The following is a 21,868-nucleotide window of genomic DNA, read 5'->3' on the forward strand; positions in this document are numbered from 1 at the left end:
AAATCGTTACTTGTACATACTCGAGCAAGTCAGATTTTCATACAGATGGTTAATCTCGGTGTTGTAAACGTGTTGACCCATTAATCTGACACTAATCACGGGGGGTTTTTTTAATCTGACACTGAAGACGGTAAAAATTCTTTTTTTGCGACTATTTCCCTGCCTGTACCTCTAATTGTTTTTGTATTCATTATGAAAGTTATAGATAATAAAATTCTACACAACTTTTGTCTGAAGCAATTTTACATACTTTTAACTGTTCTCGAGTTAGAGGCCGATAAGGGCGAGAAGCTTAGCCACACATGCGAAAGGGCAAGGTCAATGTAGAATCCCAGCCTAATCTACATTCATCCAATTGTCAAAATGACAAGGTATTTTTATGATGACAATTTCGAAATTAGTCACGAAAATTTTAGTGTTGTCTGTGACTGAACCTTAGAATGTACTTTTTTCCAACGACTGAATTTTCCCTTCAGCATGTATCGCTAAACACCTCGCATTAATCGCCATATATCTCAAAAACGTTTGAACATAGAAAAAATTGTTTGGGACAAAGTTTGTAGAAAATTTTATGCTCTACAACTTTTATAATGAATGCGAGAAAGATTTGAAGCCCAGGAAAGGAGATAATTCAAAAAAACTGATTTTTGTGACCTTTATGGCAAATTTTTATTGTTTCGGCTTGCTAAAACTGTCAGATTATATTATGCAGGTAATTTTGTTCTTCCAGGGATGGCACAGCTCATTATGAAAGCTTAAAATGACTATATCTTTTTATCAGGGTAGAATCGGAAAAAATGGCATAGAAAAAAAGAGTTTCTTTTGACCTCAAGGATCTACTGTTAAAATATTTGTAGGAGACTCACCCTGTATTTCTCTTTATTTTATTCTTGGGCATACAGTACCGACTAATTGACATACAGAGCCAATGAGATACTGACTACAAATGGTTTAGAGGCTGTTTAATTACTCTTATATATCTTAAATAAAAATTATATTCCATTTATCGAATTGTCCTGTCAGACACTGCTCTAGAACTGATCAATTCTCTTCACTTTCGACTAGGAAAGCTCTATCAATTCTGACGAAGACCAATCACACATAAATGCCGAGCCTTGTATGAAATCACGTTTTAAGATTGTGAATGACTTCATTATGGTTCAAATCCAGAAATTGGGAACCTTCAAAGTTCAAATCTGATGAGCTCCTTCATAGTTCACGTCCATAATTATAGAGTTTCATGTCTCTCACAATTGCTGAGAAAGGGACGATCGAAACGATGAGAAAATGGGGAATAAGCTGCGACATAAAAGCTAATTGAAGGAAATATGACGGTATTTGAATAGATTGCAATCTAGAGCTGTATAAATTAGGATACATTCGATGATGGTCTTTGAAGTATGTCGAAGGTTGAAGAATCCTGTCGTCAGAATATATTTCTTCAACGTCATGACATTTTTCGTAGCCTTTCTAGGTTTTTTTGACAGTTCAGTTAAGACATTGTTCTTTGAGAATCTACAGTCTGTATTTTTTAAACAGGGCCCAAAGTAGCGTGATACAGGCCAATATTATTCAAGTCAAACCCTTTATTTATCAATAATATTCCCGCCGTATTCATTCGAAATAATTGAAACTGTTGAATACAGGCGTGATATCCCCAACATCAACGATGCCTCAGTGGCAGTGATCATATAACATCGCAGCAAGAGGACTTTTTTAATGAAGCCACCCCTCGCTGAGAGTCTCCATTAACACGGGCAGAACCCTCCGAATTCTTATATTGCCAATGCTCTAATTAGAACAAATGGATTTTTGTAATTGCGGCCGTTTTGAATTCAGACGTGAGATGGGGATTAGGGTCTTTGCGAAGTTTTTCTGTCATTATGACGATCCCCGAGGAGAGATGAGTTCCAAATTTGAATGAGATAATGATTGCAAGGAAGGAATGACATCACGAGAGAGATTAGTTGGAAGAAAGACGGTGCTTGATTGGTGGATAGTTTTTTCGGTATCAGGCATGTTGATGAAATGACAATGGGAATGGTCTTGATATCTTAAAACTTCCATTGTCTCCCGGTTTGTTCCTCGTTGTTCCTCCTTGTTCTTATTTGGAATCGCCACGTCGATGAATAGTGTTCTATTCTCTTCATTATTCAGTAATGTGAGGTCAAGTCTATTGTGTGTTATTTTCCGATCTGTGAGAACCGTGCAATCCTAGTAGAGCTACTGATGATCATTTTCCAATAGGTACAGAATATGGTTGGTACTAATAGTGAGAAACATTTTTTGTCCTTAGATGTTGGTATTTTATTGCCAATTCTTGGTGTAAAATCTTGTTAACTGTCATGTCTATTCTTGTACTCCGTGTCCCTGGTTATGTGCTGGATGGTTTCATGTGTCGCACAGCCATAACGACAGTTAGCGTCCGCCACTGAGGCATCCTTGGCGATATATATTTCATGGAATCACTTGATCCTAAATGGCAGGGATGACGTCCTCTGTCTCAGAAAACAACCTTCCAGAAATCAACCAGTAGTTCGACGAAGATATATCGCAGTAATCATGGTTGTAGTATCTCCCTTGTGAAGGTTTGCCAATCAGTTTCTGCAGAGTGTTCGACTGCTTCCAAGTGGTCCTGCTGCAGCTTAAGCGGAGTAAAACTATCAGCGTCACAAACTACTCTGTGAAGTTCTGATGAAACAATATGTTTATAAAATATTCTACTCCGCTCTCCTATTAGGGAATAAGTACTCCTTCTGACGAAAATGATGTATTTTTTTATGAGATATCTTTGAAACGTCACATTTTGAAATAAAAATTTCAACCGTTTCCCGAAAAAAAAGATATTTTAAGCACTTAAAAATGGAAAATAAAAATGGGTATTTAAAATTTAAAGCGTTTCGTTTCTATTGCACATGTTGTCAACATCGACTGAAATATGCATTGATAATGAAGGACAACAAATACACTATCTTGATGAGTAAGACAAAGATGGCTGTCTATGAAGTCTGCGACGAATGAGGAAAGTCGTAAAATTTTATTGGATTTTTATGGCCGGTTTCTGTTGAGGTTGGCCAGTGAGTACGCGTCTTATGATGGCTGTAAATCAACAGCTGTTATTTTATAAATAAGCCATTGTTCTTTTTATTTTCTGGTAGGCGCTGTTGCCAAATCGTAAACTAGTAACGAAGCGATTTGAGTTTTAAAATCTCATATTTGAAGAATTATTTTGAATAGTTTCCGCGATGCATTTGAAAAATTCATGAATGAAACTCATAATTATTCAGTTTAAACTTGCATATGCTGTGATAACCCAAATTGAGGAGACATTCCCCATTTCCTGAGACATATATTTATACATACGTTTGACAAATCAACAATTCCTCTACCCCCAATGTGTCGTGCCGGCTCTGATCGTTCTATTATTATTATTATTATTATTGTACTTTCTGTACATATTTTCATGTGTTTTTTTCTTTCAAGTTGTCTTTTCTCCCTCAGCCGATAAAACCGATGTGATGGCGGGCAGTGCCCAGGATACATTTCATTCGGCCAATAATTTTCGATCGCATGTTGCATTTCCCCGAGATCGGACTTAATATTCGACATACAACTTTGCGTTTCAAATGTCAATATATCCGCCATGAATGGCCGCCGCGGCGTAGAAAATTTCCATTTCGGCAAATACCTCTCAAACATCAAATGGACGAATAGCATGCGTGTCTACGGCATAACCGAATGTAATGCATTTATAATGAAGTCGAAAATGACTGTATCGTTTGTTCTCTTCATGAAAATAATTGCTCAGGACGGGACTGTATCATCGGATTCGTATTACGGAATTTTGAATGCTGCTACCACCGAAATATGACGATGGCATCAAAGAAGTATTAACATATGAAAGGGTTCATTTCGAAATTGCGATACTCGCGTAGTTTTAGGAGTGACATTTGTCTTTGCCAACTTATAAGCAGTGTCTTAATTGATGCGTTTTCCTCTGAGGTGGAAGAGATTTGTGTTTACAGAATTTCCGAAAGCTTTGGGAACTTTACACTAAGATGAACCGTTTTTGTTTCAGGCTAAGGGAAGAGAGAGGAGATCCAGACAGATCGCTCTGCATGGACCAAAAACCTAGAGATCTCAGCCCTAGAAATAGTAAGTATTTTTCATACTTCATACTGGACAGTGAGGTCCTTCATTTGTCTTGACAAAAATTTCTGTTTTGTTGTGCATATCAGAAAACGAGTTAGTACTTGAACAGTTTCTTCCTGCAGGGAAGTCTTAATTTGAAGTTTTATCGGGAGTAATGTTAAATGTCAGTCAGAAATTGGTGCACAGTTGATTCGATGTACTTTACGAGGATATATTGATATCAAGTTAGCCTAGACCAGTTCCATGCATAAAAAAAATGCGTGACCATAGCAACGAACGATAACTCATTAGAAGTGTCAGTGTGAAGTTTGAGGTAAAAAAAGTAAACCAGAGTTAAGCAATAAATTAAAAGAAAGAAGATGTCCACCGAAATTGTGAAAATCGAAAAATTGGAGTATCGAGCCATCATCAAGTACCTGTATTTAAAAGGGTTAAGAAGTAAACAGATTTACGAAGATATGCTTACTACCCTTGGTGATCAATGTCCTTCGTATGCGACCGTGAAAAATTGGGACTGCAAGCTTCAAAAGAGGTAAATTTTCCATTGAAGATGATGACCGATCGGGAAGGCAAGTTTCTGTGTCAGTCCCCGAAAATATCGATGAAGTTCATGACATGATTTTATCAGACCATCGAATTGGGCTAAAACGGATATCTGAAGCACTGAATATTTCAGTTCATCATATAGTTCACGTCAATTTGGACATGAGAAAAATTGCTGCAAAATGGATCCCCAAATGTTTGAATGTTGAACAAAAGCGTGGAAGGTAGAAGCATCGCGCTCGATCTGTGCTCGATTTGAAAACGATGTAGACTTCTTAAACTATATTGTTACTATGGATGAGACTTGGGTACATTTCTACGATCCAGAAACAAAGCAACAATCGTTGGAATGGTTCTCCAAGACCTAAGAAGTTTCGTGTCCAAAAATCTGCTGGAAAAATTCTTGCTTCAGTTTTTGGGATTGCCATGGAGTAATCATGATTGATTTTTTGGATGAGGTTAGAACAATGACCGGGGATTACTATTCGACATTATTGACCACTCTACGGAAAAAAATTTAGGAGAAAAGACGCGAAGAGCTATCCAAAGGTGCTGTTTTTGCAGGACAACGATTCTGCATACAAAACTTATGTTGCCATGCGAAAAATTCGTGATTTAGGGTGACTAGAACACCCCCCTCATTCAGCAGTTTTGGCTCCATCCGACTATCATCTCTTTCCTCAACTGAAAAAAAGTTTAAAAGGTCGTAAATTTTCTTTCAGCGAGGAGGTTGTAGAAGCTGTGGAGGTCTGGTTTGCAGAGCAAGAAGAAATGTTTTTTTTTTTTTTAATTTTGGTTGGTTCTATAGTAGGCTAAGAATTTTTCAATATATCCTCGTATATGTTGCAATCACAGCCACCTAAAGTACTCTGTATAGAAGGCTGTGTTCAACTGATCTCAGTGATTGCTGACAAGCAGCATGCTTGCCACTCAAAATTTCACGCAATTGCCTTTCGAATTCTGACAAGAAGATATAGCAAAGGAGCAATAGGGGATCATATCTTCTTGAATTCGCAGGATGATAGCTCCGCCATTTGAGATTTTTTATGAATTTATTTTCATCTCCTGGATGTTCGTCTGGAAAATGACTGGCCTGAAAAAAGGGAAATGGAGGTTACCCAGCTGTAGTGAGGCTAAGCTATAACTAAAGTGAAAAAATTGCAAGTTGGTGGAGATGAGCTCACAACTGGGAGCAGCGACATCAGAATATAAAGTTGTATAACTTTGGATAAATTGTTATGAATGTAGCATCTCATTCGTTCCATGTTTATTTTCACTGCTAATGGTTTTTTTTTATTGGGAGTGTTTGGTTAAAAGTTACATTGACTAGGTTATGATGACACATCATTCAAAATCTCTGAAATGTTTTCCAAATTGATTGATATAAACTCAACCATCTGATGATTAGGAGAAAACAGGAGTTGCTTGGTGTGATTAAGAGAATTGAATTGAACCTTGCATTGCAATGAAATTGGTCGGTTCTTAGTACCCAGAAATCCCCACCAGAGGGCGCCTTTCCTAACGGAAGAGCCGCGTCCGCAACAGCTGGACCTAATTAATTAATGGCCGTAAAAGTTGGATTTGAAAGCTCGAACCGGGCGAGGAAACGATCCCGCGGGTAATAAATTACAGGGGGTCACAATTAAACGCTCATATGTAGAAATCGAAACGACGGACGGTCGGCGAGCGCCCTCTCGCACCCACTAAGTCGCAAAATAAATCGGTTAGTTGGCTCTGTCCGATGTTCGCATCAATCTAGGAAATCCCCCAGATTTATTGCCGGCGAATTGTCTGGATTTGGGAGTAGCGGAATGCAATTTTTAATCCTATGTGGAAGAGGGAGGATGTACCGCGTAGATTCAGGAACATCAGGATTTTCCAAGAGTTTTCGTATTGGTGCATATGAATATGATAAATTCTTCACAGATAAAAATTTAGATTCCCAATTGATCTTTTAAAACATCAAAAAACCTCTACGAGAAAAGGACTTCCTGAGTAGAAAACCGTAGAGGTGTCCGGGAGACTTGCTCAGGTAGGAGACTTGAACCACCTCAAATATTTCAATTCAAATTTCGCGCTACCGGTACCGTAAATAGCTTGCGACATACTCGTAACAAGGCACAACCAGTGGCTTCTTCATTTTGGCCGCCATCAGAACAGTTCGGGAGTGAGAGGGTTGAACGTGATTTTGTTGTTAGGAAGTAAGAAGTTGAATAATTATTGTTTATTATACTGTCTGAAGAGTTTAATAGGTGCGTGGTGTTATTTAGTTCTATTGCTTTCATTGATTATTATTGTTTCACAAAAGATGAGATTTTTTACAAATAGTTGTAAAAGGAAACATCTGTTGAATAGGCTAAAAGGGAGTGCGGGAAACCTTACCCACGCTATGTCCGGGAGACATACTCGGTGGTTTCCCGCACTGAGCTCAGATAATATAATAGTTTGCTTCAAAAAAAGAAAATTGAATAATAGAAATAACTATAAAAATACATAATGGTTCAAAAAAGTAAAAAACATCTCGGAAATAAGTGAGAGTGACTCTGAAATAGAAAATATGTATTTCATACGATACATCTGATGATGAAAACCTTGTCATAGAATATCGTTGTTTATTGGAAATTGTTTTCTTTCGATGTTTTTCCTGATGAACAAACTCATGTTCAAGTCTCTCTCGCCACCTGTTTAACTCTACTATAATTTAGGGGGACATGAGCCAATTTTCTGTATTTAAAGAAAGAATGGCTGTACTCAAAATGTTCATCTCACCATCACTCTACTATTATTTATCGTTACCTATTTGGGCATGATATCTTCACGCAAAAAAGAGAGTTGCCACCATTTACAGATACAACTTAAGTGGTTTCAGAGTGAAAGACTCCCCACACTTAATAGAAACTTTCAAAAATGATAATAATAGCCCAATAGAACGAACATGGCTGCTGGCATCTTGTGGGTCGAGGAATTGTTGATTTGTCCAACCGTATTTCTGGGGAAATTGAAGGACTTCGAGAATATTTCTTGAAGAATTTCATCTAGCGACTAATTTGTGATGCTCCATTCTTGAAACTGCAACAGGCACACTAAAAAATCGTCAGAACTCTGCAGAAAGCAGCATGCAGAAACTGATTAGCAAACCTTTACATATTGTCGACATATCTGCGTCGAACTACTGGTTGACTTTCAACAAATCTTGCACTCTCATCGAAACATTGGTGTATTTCGAAAAATCAACATCTCTCATTTTGTTTCAGGTTCCCCAACAGATCACAGTCCTGTCCTCAACCTTTCGAAAAGTGGAGGGGGTAGTGCAGGATCGGTGGGCGAGGGTGAACATTCAGGAAGTGAAGTTGATGGTGCCGATATTCCTCCATCTCCTCGGTCCCCACGGTCGGCAGTTGAAGACGATGAAGATGACAACATATCGGATCCCGAGGATGAGGATGATAAAGATCAAGGTCAGTTTGTTATTTTGCTTCAAAAACATTAGCAAGGAATAACGCGAAAAATTGCAGGAGGTACCTTGAAAATTTCATAAACGTATATGACAAGAAATACATCAGAAAGTATTCTTTCTTTCTCTGCATATCCATAAGAAATGCATCTGCAAATTGAAATGTTACTTCATGATTCGAACTGTCCACTTACACTACTCTCAGACTAGAATACTATACCCTTAACTATACCTTTAAACGGCTCATCAATCAAACAACGTTCTGTGACGATTAAACTACAAACTTTATATGGAAGTATGAAACGATATGCCTCGACCTCTTAGCACCGCAATAAATGTTCTCTGTAGCAATAAATATCCCCGTACGATTTGTTTATTGTTGAGATGAGTCAATTATCTTTGTAGGAGTTCGCATAGTATGGGATGCAACAAGTCTGCACATTAAAACGTAAGAAAATAAGTCATCTCTGTGCTCATGACATTCGGTCATTCATATCGTGAGAGAACATCAACGATTTGTTTTTGTTAAGCCGCGTCTGCCTTAACAAATCATCGGGCGTATCTCTTAATGTTCGCTTGGATCTTACGACACGCATATTTTGTTACGAGGGAGACTCTAAAACCACTCAGCTATACTGTAAATTTACCAATCCATCACGGAAAAAATTCGCAAAGTCGGTATTCTTTTTCAATCATTCTTATTCGCAAGCCAAGTAGTCTGCTTTCCTACTTACATATCGTTCTATTCAATCTTTCCGCTTTGGAATACTCATAGCTCCGAATTTTAAGTTTGAGGATCAAGTAGGTAATCTTTGCATCAGAAGTTTTCGCATATAACAGAGATGGCGAGTCAGATAGAAACGCTAGCTGTAATTAGCGTCTGTGATTTAGCAAATCTTTGCTCCTTCTTAAGACTTTTCCAAGTCGTCAAAAGTACAATCGCCGCATAAACGAGCCAGCGCATGACAACGAATTATCATATTATGAATGGCTCCGACATATTTCCTGAAAGCTATCCATCTTTCTCTTCTCTTTCGGTACACATTTTAATTAGATAACATTAAGAATACATTAAGAAAATGAAAACCGGTATACGAAATACAATATCCGAATGTCAAGAGGCTTTTATTAATGATCCATTCAATACAATGCATAGGGATTCATTTCACCTACAAATTTGTCGTTTTTTCACTTTCGGATACTAATGATAAAAAAGCTGTAGATTTCACACATTGGTTGTAATTTCCGAAGAACTGTAATCAATCAATCACCTTTCAATTTTTACTGTACATATTTCGCATAAACACAACTGAAAATGTTTAAATCATTCAAAAATATGTAAAAACCGCTTATAAAGAACTTATTGATCATATCAGGCATTTTTGAAGCAACATGTAGACATTTCAAATACATGTACGAACTTGTCTACATAAAACATGAATACGACATTATGTTTGTGTTTGAGTTGTTGTTTGTTTTTTCAAAAATTTACTCAATCGGAATAGTAGCTACCTTAAGAAGAAGAGATAAGCGTGTTTCTTTCCGTTACTGGCTACTGGAATCATCAGTGATACGAACACAACCAGTTTCTAAATCATATATCTGCCCAACACTAATTTGACTCCTTTCAATGGGCACTCTTACGAAATATACAGACGGGTGCGACACCTATCGTCAGGTAGTTCAAAGTGCTATCTAGACCGCACGTGACGTCTACAGATTCCTATCAAGTGGATATATGAAATCGCCATGAAATATCGCTCATTATTGACTCTGTCTTTTGACTCTTTTGGAAAATTTAATATCCTTTTGTATTTGCTCGTCTTCGATTCTCTGAAACTCTAAAATAAATAAATTAATGACTATTTACCGCAGATAGCGCGATAGCAACTGTGAACAGATTCATAGGAGCTGGGCTCGGTATTGAATTCAGCCGCAATCTCAACTCATTTGTACCGCATTTATAAAGTTCGACATTTTGCATATTTCTTTCATCCGTGGAGGTATAAACTCTACGAAACGGCTGGGCGACTTGAACATCCTTTTTTTTCACTTCAATTTAAGGCGATCGACAATCGCAACGAATCTTAATCGATGAGATGAACGGTGTAATTCGATTCCTCATTTCGGCAAACTGTACGCCGAACCGGTTCTCGAAAATGTCTGAACATTCGTCTGGAGTTGAACCACACCAAGGTGCTAGACTGTCCGGAGCAGTGGACTGGATAATTTTTCTCATTTCGAATAATTTATTCACATACCAGAGAAGCGACTCAATCGTGAATAATCCGGAATGATGAGATGTGAGGTTATAATTCCTTTCTGTCAACGGGATATTACAGTCATCGAGTGGGGACTTTAATCAATTCATTCTATGGTTCTACTGTTTTTCACAGTTTTTTTTACGAAATGATGCAGAACTGTTCTTGCTTTTGTGAAAGATAATTCATTACGTTCCGTGCGTTCGTATTTTTGTGTTCTACGCTAATGTTTAAGTTTTGACTTCGAACGATTTGAAGGTTAAAGATTCAGGAATGAGAATGAACAAATATATATCTCTGGAACTTCGAATTGGGCTAATAAATTGAAATATTTATCGGGTGATTGTTTATATTTTACTCAATAGCTGTCTCAGTTAATATTGTTCTTAAAAAAATTTTTAAATGGGCAGATATGGAGTATTTTCATGGGCATTCAGAGTTCAGTAACTAGTTAATGCAAAAAAGGATCGAAAATTAAAATTTTCTATGTACACTGCTATTTTTATTTTCCTAATCAGTAGAGCTCCTTCTTAATTTCAAAAATACATTCTTTATTGAGGTTATCATTTTTTCGTCGAAATCTAAGGCAGCTTTAAAACAGGACAGTAGCCTTAGATAATGAAGCGATAAAATTGTTTTGTTTGACATTGACATTTCATTTTATTCATAATTTGGGAGATGATGTATTCTGAGGTAGAAAAAGTTAATATTTTGTCATGTTTTATGAAGACTAAATAAAAAAATGACACTAATGAATTTTGAAATCAGAACACAGAGGAAAAAAAGGGGGAAAATGAAAAACAGGGTCTTTCTGCAAAGCTTTATCATTGAAGTTAATGAAACAAAATTTATTGGTTGCTTCATTACCATTGTTTCCTTTCTCATGATTTTCTATGATAAATCCCGGTTAAGAACCTTGAAAAACCTCAATCCTAATCTGTGCAATTCACAGCATTTCAGCATGACTATAATATTTAAATTCATAGCCCATCATTAAAACACGTCTTATTGTTGCAGATCTGGAAGAAGGAGATGTTCCCATGCCTGCGCCCCCAAGCACAGAATCCCACCATACAGCATTGAATTACTCGTCTCTGGCCAACGTAATGGCCTCAGCCAATGGCCAAACGCCAGACTCAACAATTTCGTCGACTGAAACCCTTCTGCGAAACATTCAGGGTTTGCTCAAAGTTGCAGCAGATAATGCACGTCAACAGGAAAGACAGATCAACTATGAAAAAGGTACAAATAGCAACATGATATACCTTTTGTCACTCGCACAATATTACATGTATCTGGCTGCGACGCAAAGCCGTTGAAAGTAAAATAAGGAACTGAGGACAACGCGATCTTGTAAATAGAGTAACCGTTCGTAGAGCGTCGTCCAATGAGAATAACTATCTGATATTGTGAGATCGAAGACAATTAAACGATATTGAATCTCGTACTTGTAAATTTAACCTAGAAATTCATATGAAGTTGTCCATTTCTCGATTATCGGAGTTTTATAATTGGCAGAATTTTATATCCATCTGTCATATTCATTGTTTTTTTTTTGAGTACTGCAAAAAGTTTATGTAATGGATTTGTAAAAAGACTTGTCAATTCTATTCGATGATAGCACTGTGTGCATGATATATCGATGGACTAGAACAAATATATTTAGTATAGTTGTACATATATACCTTCGACTATTTAATTGTGTAGGTTAAACAATTTTTTAGTGGAATAATTGTTAGCTTTAGTGAACCCGGCACTGTCATCATCTCAATAATGAGACTGGTCAGTGGCCAGTGATGGAATTTTACATTCTGTCAGTTAGTTTTGTGCCATTTCCCAGTGTAAGAGTAGCAGTTTATTTTGAAGGAGAGTAGTTAATTTAACTTAAATATTTATATATTTAAAAGCATAAATATCGAAAATTTTGATGTATTCCCGAAAACTTGTATATAATGATACGAATATAGCAAAATTTTTCTCGCACCAAAAACTCCAGTTGGAATTTTACATTTACTGAATTCGAGCTGATATTTAGAATGTAGGTTTAAATATGTGTGATGTACATGTTAATATCTCAAAATCGAAAATAAACCAAATTATGAATATTTTTGCGTTTTATTCAAACGAAAACCATTTTTGCTTTTTCAGTTATAAAATTGGCTTATGTTTCTATAAGGAAACTATAAATAGGTAGGTGGCACTTTTTGTATTACTTTATCGATTACTCAACAGAAGATAAATTCCAGCACTGGCTTCATCATTATTTCTTGCAGAAGGCGGTGGGGTTAACCATTTGCTTATGGACAACATGAAATAATAACAACAGAGGAGAATAATTAATTTATTCAACTCAAAATTCAAGAAGAAAAAAAACTTAGGTATCTTTTTTCTTCACTAGATAAGAAAACTTTTTTTTTCACTCCAATTGGATAACTCCGCAAATTGAGAAATTCTCAACGACACTTGAAACCAAATTTTTTCTTCTGTTGAAAAATTTTTCATCGAACCATCAATTTTATTCACGGAGATTACAGTGTTCCTCTTCTTTATTGTGTGTTCATTTAACTCTAAGATATAAACAGGAATTTTTATCGAAGGTCGAATACTGCGAAGAATCAAGAAATTTATATAATATATCTATTTTTTTCCAATACTAGTAGGTTCTTATATAAACTAAACACATTGATTAGTAATACATATTCATCTCCGTGTGTGGTTTTATATTCAAAACTGCATAAATTTTATTCTCATTGGATGTACCTCTAAAATGCTCTTAGTGTACTCAATTTCCGATCGTGGATAATATTTTTCAGACTAACGAGGATTGCAATTCCAAATTTCACTACAAAATATAGTTATTTTTTCTATAACTTCAAAAAATTGATCCTCAATGAATACCTTCAAAACAAGAAGAAATAGACATAGTTGTGACATGAATGAATTAGAAAAATAAAATAAGTTGAAATGAAACATAGAGTAAAACCAAATGACAATAATTCTTGAACTCAGTTATTTCATGATTTAGACAGAAGCAGTATTCCATGCCTACTACAGAATATGAAGATTTGAATGCTGGATTGAAAAAAAAACTAAAGATCGACTAATGTGTCATTGTGAATAAAAATCAAAAGGAGCCATGTCATATTATCTTTTGCATTTTTATTCAGATATGAAAACAGAAACTGAAGTCAAATCATCCATTATATTGAATAAAAGCAATATTTTTGGCCTTCATACAAGACTATCAATACTATATAAGCAAATCACTTTTGAAAGAAAGTAATTGATAGGACTTTCTGAGGAACTCAATATTCCACATGTTTTGCTTGACAGGAGTAACAGGACTCACCGTAAGTGAGTAGGAATGTGTGAATTGACTGTTTTAATTGATTCAAAAAAGTGGAGGAGTAACACGTACAGAAAGGAAAATAATTTCAAGATTCCGTTTTCGCAAATTTTTTATGGTTTTTCGGCAGCTTGTACCTTTTAAACCGAGCCGATTCAGAAAAAAAGGTATAGGAAAAAAGTGTTTCTTTTGAGCTCAAAAATCTACTGTTAATATTTGTACGAGTCAGACTCACCTTGTAGGTATAGGTCAAAATTTAAAAACTGAGTGAATAATCTACGTAGTCACAAAAAATAATGTAATGTTGATGACATATGGAACACTATACTCTGGCTGTCTAGCTGTGAGTAGAAGATGCAATGACGAGATAAATGAATTGCGGCCGTTTTTCGGAAGAGATTGGACTGGTAGTTTTTCCCCAGGACGCTGAAAATTTTTGGTGCTCCTATTCAGAACCTAAGTCATTGTTGCCTTTTGTTGTTAGAGTATCTTATGGTACTGGGAACCTACTCTCAAACCGCTTCTTGTTGTCACCTCAAGCTCATTTCAAGGAAGATGTAGACCGAAGGGGTTTTTCTCCGCAATTATAAATCAGCCATTCCAACTTTCGCAGTATTCCCCCTACATGTAGATCCTTTTTTCATCCGACCCGTCCAACGGCCTTAAAAACCAGTCTAACAATTCCAAATTGAAATCAAGACGTTCCCTACGGTAATGATCGCATTCAAAACACAATTTTAATCGGGTAAAGTGGCCAGTTATTCCAGCCGGAGTACCAATAATTTGTGTTAACACGGTCCGAGATCCTTTAGATGAGGCAGATAAACGGAGATAATATCTGCGATAACAACTCTTGGCGACTAGACCTGTGCGCCTCTGCTGGGTCACCGCCGCCTTGGATAACCGTGTATAGGATATCTCTATTCAGACCGCCAATTTAGGACCTACATGAAGATGCTGAAGAGCCTCGTCCTTCTTCGAAGATTTTCCCGCATGTACCTTTTGTACCTGTGACCTCATTTCAGGTGCATTCGTCACTTTTGCTGCTTCGTGAATTCTTTGAAAAGTGGTCGAATTCATACATTACAGCCTTTTTCCAAAACTTTTCAATATAATGAATGAGGTTATTGTTGAATGAATACCTACCACGAATTGCAGATCACAGTATATAGGGTGTAAATGAGTTGTTACGAATGAAAGTAAGGGTTGATTCCTTGTCAAAAAAGTGTATTCCTTATGATTTTTTTTGAGTAGGTAGTCCATGCTCAGATAAAGCTCCCCAAAGATGGCACCTCAAAAGCAGTTTTTCTTCAGAAACCCGAAAACTAACAGAATTGAAATTGAGCAGACATTCTATATGAGAAAGAAGACAATAAAAAAAATTTGGTGGTGGGTAATGGGGATAATTACTCACCCCATGAGTATCGAGATCCATACACGATCTGTGGTCATGTGAACTTTATTTCGAAATTTATATGAGTGGATTACCCTCCACATGAAGAATGGCTATATCCGCCCTGGTGTTGAGAAAAAGCAACCCTTGCAAATTATTTTGCCAGACACTTTTTTCTATATTCATATTATACAGGGTGATTCATAACTATTGGGACATAAGCTAAGGGCAGATTGTTTGGACCAAAATATGGCGATAGGACCAAATATACCTCAAAAAAATATTGCTGTGGAAAAGGATAGAGGGCGTTAAAGTTGAATTTTTTATAAGGGGACAGAATAATATTGTCTTCGACATTCGAAAGTCCTTTATAAAAAGAATTAGAAAAGGCATAGAAGTCGGAGGAGGCCACATCTAATTTAAGTTTATTTTTTTTTATGTTACTTTGTTTTTAATTTACTTCATCGTCGAAATAAATAAATGAAATAAATAAATCGCTACTTCAAATCCCCTACCGATGCTCTGTTTAATTCTACTGATTTAAAACATTCTATAATCCTCAATTTGGGGTATCACAGCATATGCAAGTTTAAACTGAATATTTAAGAGTTTCATTCGTGAATTCTTCAAATGCACCGCGGAAAGTATTCAAAATCATTCTTCAAATATTAAGTTTTGAAATTTAAATCGCTTGGTTTCAAGTTTACGATTTGGCAACAGCGCATACTAGAAGAAGAAAAAAATAATGGCCTCAACAGCAACCGGCCATAGCCGTCTGTAGCCTTTAGAGGGCTGTGAACCGGCCATTAAAATCCCATAAAATTTTACGGCCTTCCTCGTTCGTCCCAGACTTCATAGACTTTGTCTCTCTCATCAAGATAGTGTATTTGTTGTCCTTTATTATCAACTCATATTTCAGTCAATGTTGCCAACTTGTGCAATTGAAACGAAACGCTTTAAATTTTAAATATCCATTTTTAATTATCATTTTAAGTACTTAAAATAATTTTTTTTGGGAAATGGTTGAAATGGTTATTTCAAAATGTGACGTTTCAAAGATATTTCATAAAAAATACATCATTTTCGTCAGAAGGAGAGAGGCCAGCCGTAAGCACTGTAACATGTAGTGATAACGCATCAAGAACTTGATTCCAATGTAATATGTGGCACTTGTTAAAAAATATCGCGTTATTCAGTTTGTCCACGCTGACCTCTCGGATTTGGAAGCACTATTGTAGTCATTGATTCAATGAAAACTCCCAATCTTCGTGTCTTGGGTTTAACTTCCATTTATAGGCAAAGAACCTGAATAAAATGGAAAGTTCTCTGGGTATCTATTTTTCTTCATGTCCATCAAGAAATAATAAACCATATTCAACCCATGCATGAAATAAACGACTAAAAGCTAACTCAGAACCCATCCATATAGGGAACGCATTCCCTACGACACCAAGATTTACGATTCCAACAATTATTCATCCCATTTGAAGCAATTATGAGCGTTTTTAAACGGGCATTCGATAAGTATCAGAACCATATTTATGAAAATTTCTACGGGACCGAGACAAAGATGATTGCGACGATGCACACCGCAATGCCACTTATATTTCGCTTTTATGCACGGTTTGGGTCGATATGTATCAATTAAACCATTATGCTGTCATTACAAATCGAGCCTAATGATACAGGTGGTGTTCATAAGTCATTTCCACCGCTTTTCGACTTATTTAATAAAAGACCATGGTTTCCTGTTTATTTGATCAAGTTCGCGAGAGATGGACGAAAGATAAAAAAGTGTTCCAATTTTTTCTCACTAGTGGTTCCATTCAGCTCAACGTTTTACGCCAATTAGCGGGTATATGTGCTGACTACAGTCGGAATTTTCGGGTGTTTACTGCGGAACCAGTTGTTTTTTAATGCATTCCCCTCAATCAAGGCGACAACTGCGTGCTTTTACAATCGGAATGTTTTGTTTCATTAGTGTTTCTCCCGAAGAAGTGAATCCTTTCATGTTTAAAAACAAGAAACAACTTTTCCTGAGCAATATGCGATGAATACCTACGCACCCAAGAGTCTTGATTTACTCATCGAGAAAAAGGAAAGTTCGAATGATAAGGTATTATTTTTTACACTGAAAATTCTTTTCATATTCAAGCCAATCAAGCCTTTATTCTAAGTCAAGCTGTCAATTTCTGAATAGCGCTACCTACAGTAACGAAACTTATGCCTTGTTCTCAAAATTGGAAAAACTAAATTAAGTCAGTGCATACACCATGTTTTTAGACATTTTGGGCTTCACTTTCAGTGATCATGTTTTGACGTTTACTCTGAATTGAGCAGTTCTATAATATCCACATGAAACTTTCGGTACAACTGGTGTCCACTGAGTTGAGATCATAATTTGACCTTACAACAATTCATAAATCTCGAAAGATCTAAATGTTCCAAATCTAATTTTACAATGGGAATTTCCCTTTACAAGAAATTTCATATATAAAACTGGTGCACATTGAGTGCACACTTTCAACTTAGTGCAATAATTTCAAAATGTCCTAATTTAGTGCAACACTAAGTTCACCAATGGAATTCTCTATATGATCTAGGTATAACTTGTCATAAGCCATATAATGAACGAAGGAACCGAATTAATGATATTTGATATTTAATATCTAATTTAATAATTGATATTTAATATGTTATTTCTATTTTCAATATTTTTACGGCAGTAATATTTCATTGCTTCAAAAAATATTTCTTTTATCAATCACCATAAAAAATCCAAATTGAAGCCATCAATGGTTTGGCATACATTCAATCGGTTGAATGAATTTCCAAAAAAATATTGCGATGATGAAGAATAGTTTTGACAAGGAAAAACATAGGGAGAAGATAACTCTGAGGCAAATGTTGAAGTATTAAATGGAACAAAATTACCGAATGGATATGAAATAGGCGATTTCACTGAAATTTAGTCGATGCAATGAGTTGAAATCTATACACTCTTCGTAATGTTTCTCTAAAAACCCATGTTCCTATGTATCAAAATGAATTAGTTTATTATCTTATATTATTTTATCATCAATCCTTCGGATTCCGCTTAATTTTCTTTGATTTGCATAGATGTACGTAGAATCTTTATGTGTAGGTGTACGTTCTTTTATTTCATCATTTTTTCAATTTTGAAATTGAAATATTTCGAAAGTAATAATTTTTTAATAATTTGTTAGACTTCATAAAATATAATTAAATTATAAAATTCGCAAGAAATAATACTTTACAGTATTTGACTGTAAAAAGGTCATCGAAGAGGATTTCCCCAACAATTTACCTCTGACTTACAGCACACTAAACTAAGAATATTCTGGTACCTCACATGCATTCTGTTAAATTGACAAATAAGTCAGAAAATGGACTCTACACTCTAGCAGTCAAAAAAACTGTAGTGGAGTTATGCTGAACTGACTGTTCAGCCAAACGAACTATTGGGGAATACTATTCTATGGTCATAATCAACTTGATTGGAGTTTGATTGATAAAAGAAATAAATAAACCTTCATTCTATGCCTTAAGATACAAATCAATTAGATAAAGGAAACAATAATTCATTATTAACATCCACTTGGACAAGAATAAGGAAGTTAAGCAATTCTCAATTTTTACCACTAAAGGAAATCCTTGATTGTGGAAAGATAATAACCTGAGCAAAAAAAAACTCTTTCCTGGAACATAACTGAGCTCTACTTCCCCATTCAGATAGCACGAGAAGTATATAAACAATAAACACACACATCTGAATGTGAAGAAGCATTTTTCAGATCGACCATTTGATCAATAAGTATTTTTGATGAAAGAAAATCCAATGAGATGAAAGTAATCATAGGTTAGTTGAGTTTCTGACATGACATTATCAGAATTTTAGAGTCGTTTTAGGTTTTTTTATTGTCAAACACTTTCTCATACATTTACATGGTTAATAGGCCTGTATCTGCTTCGAAAACAATATTCAGAGAAAGGATGTTAATTCTTATTCTTAATTTCCTTGAAAATTTTTTAGAGTAGTCTAATCTACTCATCTTCAATCTCTCTCTAGGACTCAATAAAAATATTCTCTCTCTAGGACATAATCAAAATGTTCTTTGTATTTCTCTGGAGATCATTTTTATAGTTGAGTAAAGCTCCTCTGTTCTTTTCTGTTCTACCCCAAATACCGCACAACAGCGAGGTTAACGCTTTCTCCTTCCTCAGAGCGACCTGATGCAGTCACCTACGCAAAAACATCCAATAATCTTAATTAAGTTGTAAACAAAACCCATTTTATATCTGTTTCGCGAGTCCGATGCTTGCTGATAGCGCAACGTACAGAGAGGTTCTCTTTTTGTCCGGCCATCTCTGAATGCGGCGGGATCTGTATCTCCAAACGCTAACCTCATTAGCGGCTGCCACATTTGCATATAATGGGCTCGTGTATGGGGATCTTGCGGGCCGTGTGTGTTTGCACCACCAAGATTTACAGGGACACAAGTGCTATGTTTATGAAACCTAATTAAATCGAGATTCTGAACCTTGCTCGGGCTATAGAAAACGATTTGCAGGATTCGGAGGATTTTTATCCAGTCGTTTGGGACATGAGAATCGTTTTAATATAAATGAAGAGTCAAATTTTTAAGCAATTTTTTTAAAGCTGTAGATCGTCATCTATCATCAATATTCAAGTCATAAGGTATTGCAATCAATATCCATGATCTTTCTTGTGAAAACAGAAGACCATTATTTAGGCATATGCAAAGATTATAGAGTAGAAAGATAGGAAATGCCCTCATATCGCTAGTATTAAAAACCGACTACATTTTGACCAGTGAAAACACATTTGACAATGAGATGGCGCTGAAAACGTATTGTCAATACAGAAAAACTGTTTAATAACAGTTTTCTGTTTTATAATTGAGGGGAGCAAAATTCGAATTCTATTCCTTGTATTGAATTTCAATATTGACCTTGTTGAAACCAGAAAACAAAAAACCAGAGCGACAAAACAAAAGGATGATTTTGTTTTGTGACCAGGATGTTAGTTTTCATCTGAACATTGTTTGGAATCAATTGGTATCAATGAAATACGCTCTTGGATGTGATAAATATTTATTTGCAATCTATAAAAAATTCACAAAAATTTGAAATTATGGACAACGAATAGAGCTTTGACTAGAACACAAGAGTATATGGTTATCTGCTATAGGTACGTCAAAGGTGTTTTTTCTGTGCGGAACGTTTTGAAATAATAAACTCAGTTGAATTTGTACAATTTATATCAGAAATTAATATGAACCAATATTCAATTTACCGTCATAGGATACACATTTCCGTTACTTACATAGTATTCACAAAATTTTCAGAACCACGATTGAAAAAAACCTTCAATCCGTCAATATAATTTCTTCATGCTTTTTTATGATTTCTTCATGGTATGGTCTCTTTATGACAAAATATACAAATTGATTAATGAATGAAAAAAACACTCACAGAAGGTTTCATAAAACTTTGACTTTCCAAACGACAATTTGACAGTCACCCGATTCCAAAATCGAAATCAATTAAACTTTTGCATTTCTGATTATATTGAAGGCAATTGAGAATCTTTGAACGGACGTATAAAAGTCATAATTTCCCCTAAACAGGCCCTTCATGCAAGGGATGCTTCCTGCATACAACAATTTACGTGTATGAACAGTTCTCAAATGAATTGAAGTAAAATATTCATTGCACATGGTGTAGTCAGTAGTGTTTGCAGGCCTTTACGACCTGAAAATTTTACCCACTTCGCGTCATTGAAAATAAAAATCACTGAATGACCTAGTCACATGTTACCAGTTTTTATACTCACATTCCCATTTTCCTTTTTATTTGATCCACAGCTCCTCACCATACAATAATTTTCGAACGACATTTTGAGGTTTTCACCAAGAAATCAGACGAAAATTTTTAGTGAAATATGCACAATATTAGTTTCATCACTCATCCTTCACTCAACAGAAGTGTGATCATTCACGAGGAAAGAATATAAATTTTCTGATTCGCAACCTCAACTACGATTTATGCGAAATTTGATTTATAATAACTATACTTCGATGTCTCAATTTATAATCATCTGTGGGCAACTGAACAGTCGATTTTTTCATTCTGAGATTTAAACTTACCGAACACCATACACCTAGACATCCCTAATTCGAAATTCCGATCTCAACAGATTTGGATCGAAAAAAAAACCAATCAATCCAACAATAAACCAGTCGCCCGTACCTGCCAGAAATTTCCATCGGATCCATATGTTGAGAAAAAAAATTATAAATAAAATATAATATTGGTGATGAATTTCATTCTATATCATTATTAGGTTTCACGGAGAAAACAGTAAATTATACAGCGTGGATAGACTCAGACATCATTACATTGTGTTAAATGCGTACAAACAGACAAAATAAGATTTTATCGTTCAACCCAGCCCCGAGGAACAATTATGACCATTTCGATATCGGAAACTATCAGCTGAGGGTGATCGAAACATGTTCTTCATCATTCAGACGAGTCTTCACGGTTTTGCCTCATTCTGGTCAACATTGATTGAACAGGATTGGCTCTAGAACTGAGATCCTTACATCATATGAACTCGAATTGGAATTCGAAGGACCTTAATCGGGACCAAATCTGAATGAATTTTCAAATAA

The 21,868-nt window shown here is 35.7% G+C and overlaps 1 protein-coding gene across 3 annotated transcripts in view; it reads left to right on the plus strand.

The window, feature by feature from the left end:
• Positions 1 to 21,868, plus strand: part of LOC123309195 (dachshund homolog 2) — a 262,136-nt gene that overhangs the window by 112,163 nt on the left and 128,105 nt on the right. For all 3 annotated transcript variants that reach the window (XM_044892170.1, XM_044892172.1, XM_044892171.1), the window contains exons 5-7: positions 4,079 to 4,155; positions 7,950 to 8,153; positions 11,428 to 11,652. In XM_044892170.1, the coding sequence (XP_044748105.1) occupies positions 4,079 to 4,155; positions 7,950 to 8,153; positions 11,428 to 11,652 (506 nt within the window). The remainder of the gene's footprint in view (positions 1 to 4,078; positions 4,156 to 7,949; positions 8,154 to 11,427; positions 11,653 to 21,868) is intronic.

This window comes from Coccinella septempunctata, chromosome 3 (genome assembly GCF_907165205.1).
Source record: "Coccinella septempunctata chromosome 3, icCocSept1.1, whole genome shotgun sequence".
Lineage (NCBI taxonomy): Eukaryota > Metazoa > Arthropoda > Insecta > Coleoptera > Coccinellidae > Coccinella > Coccinella septempunctata.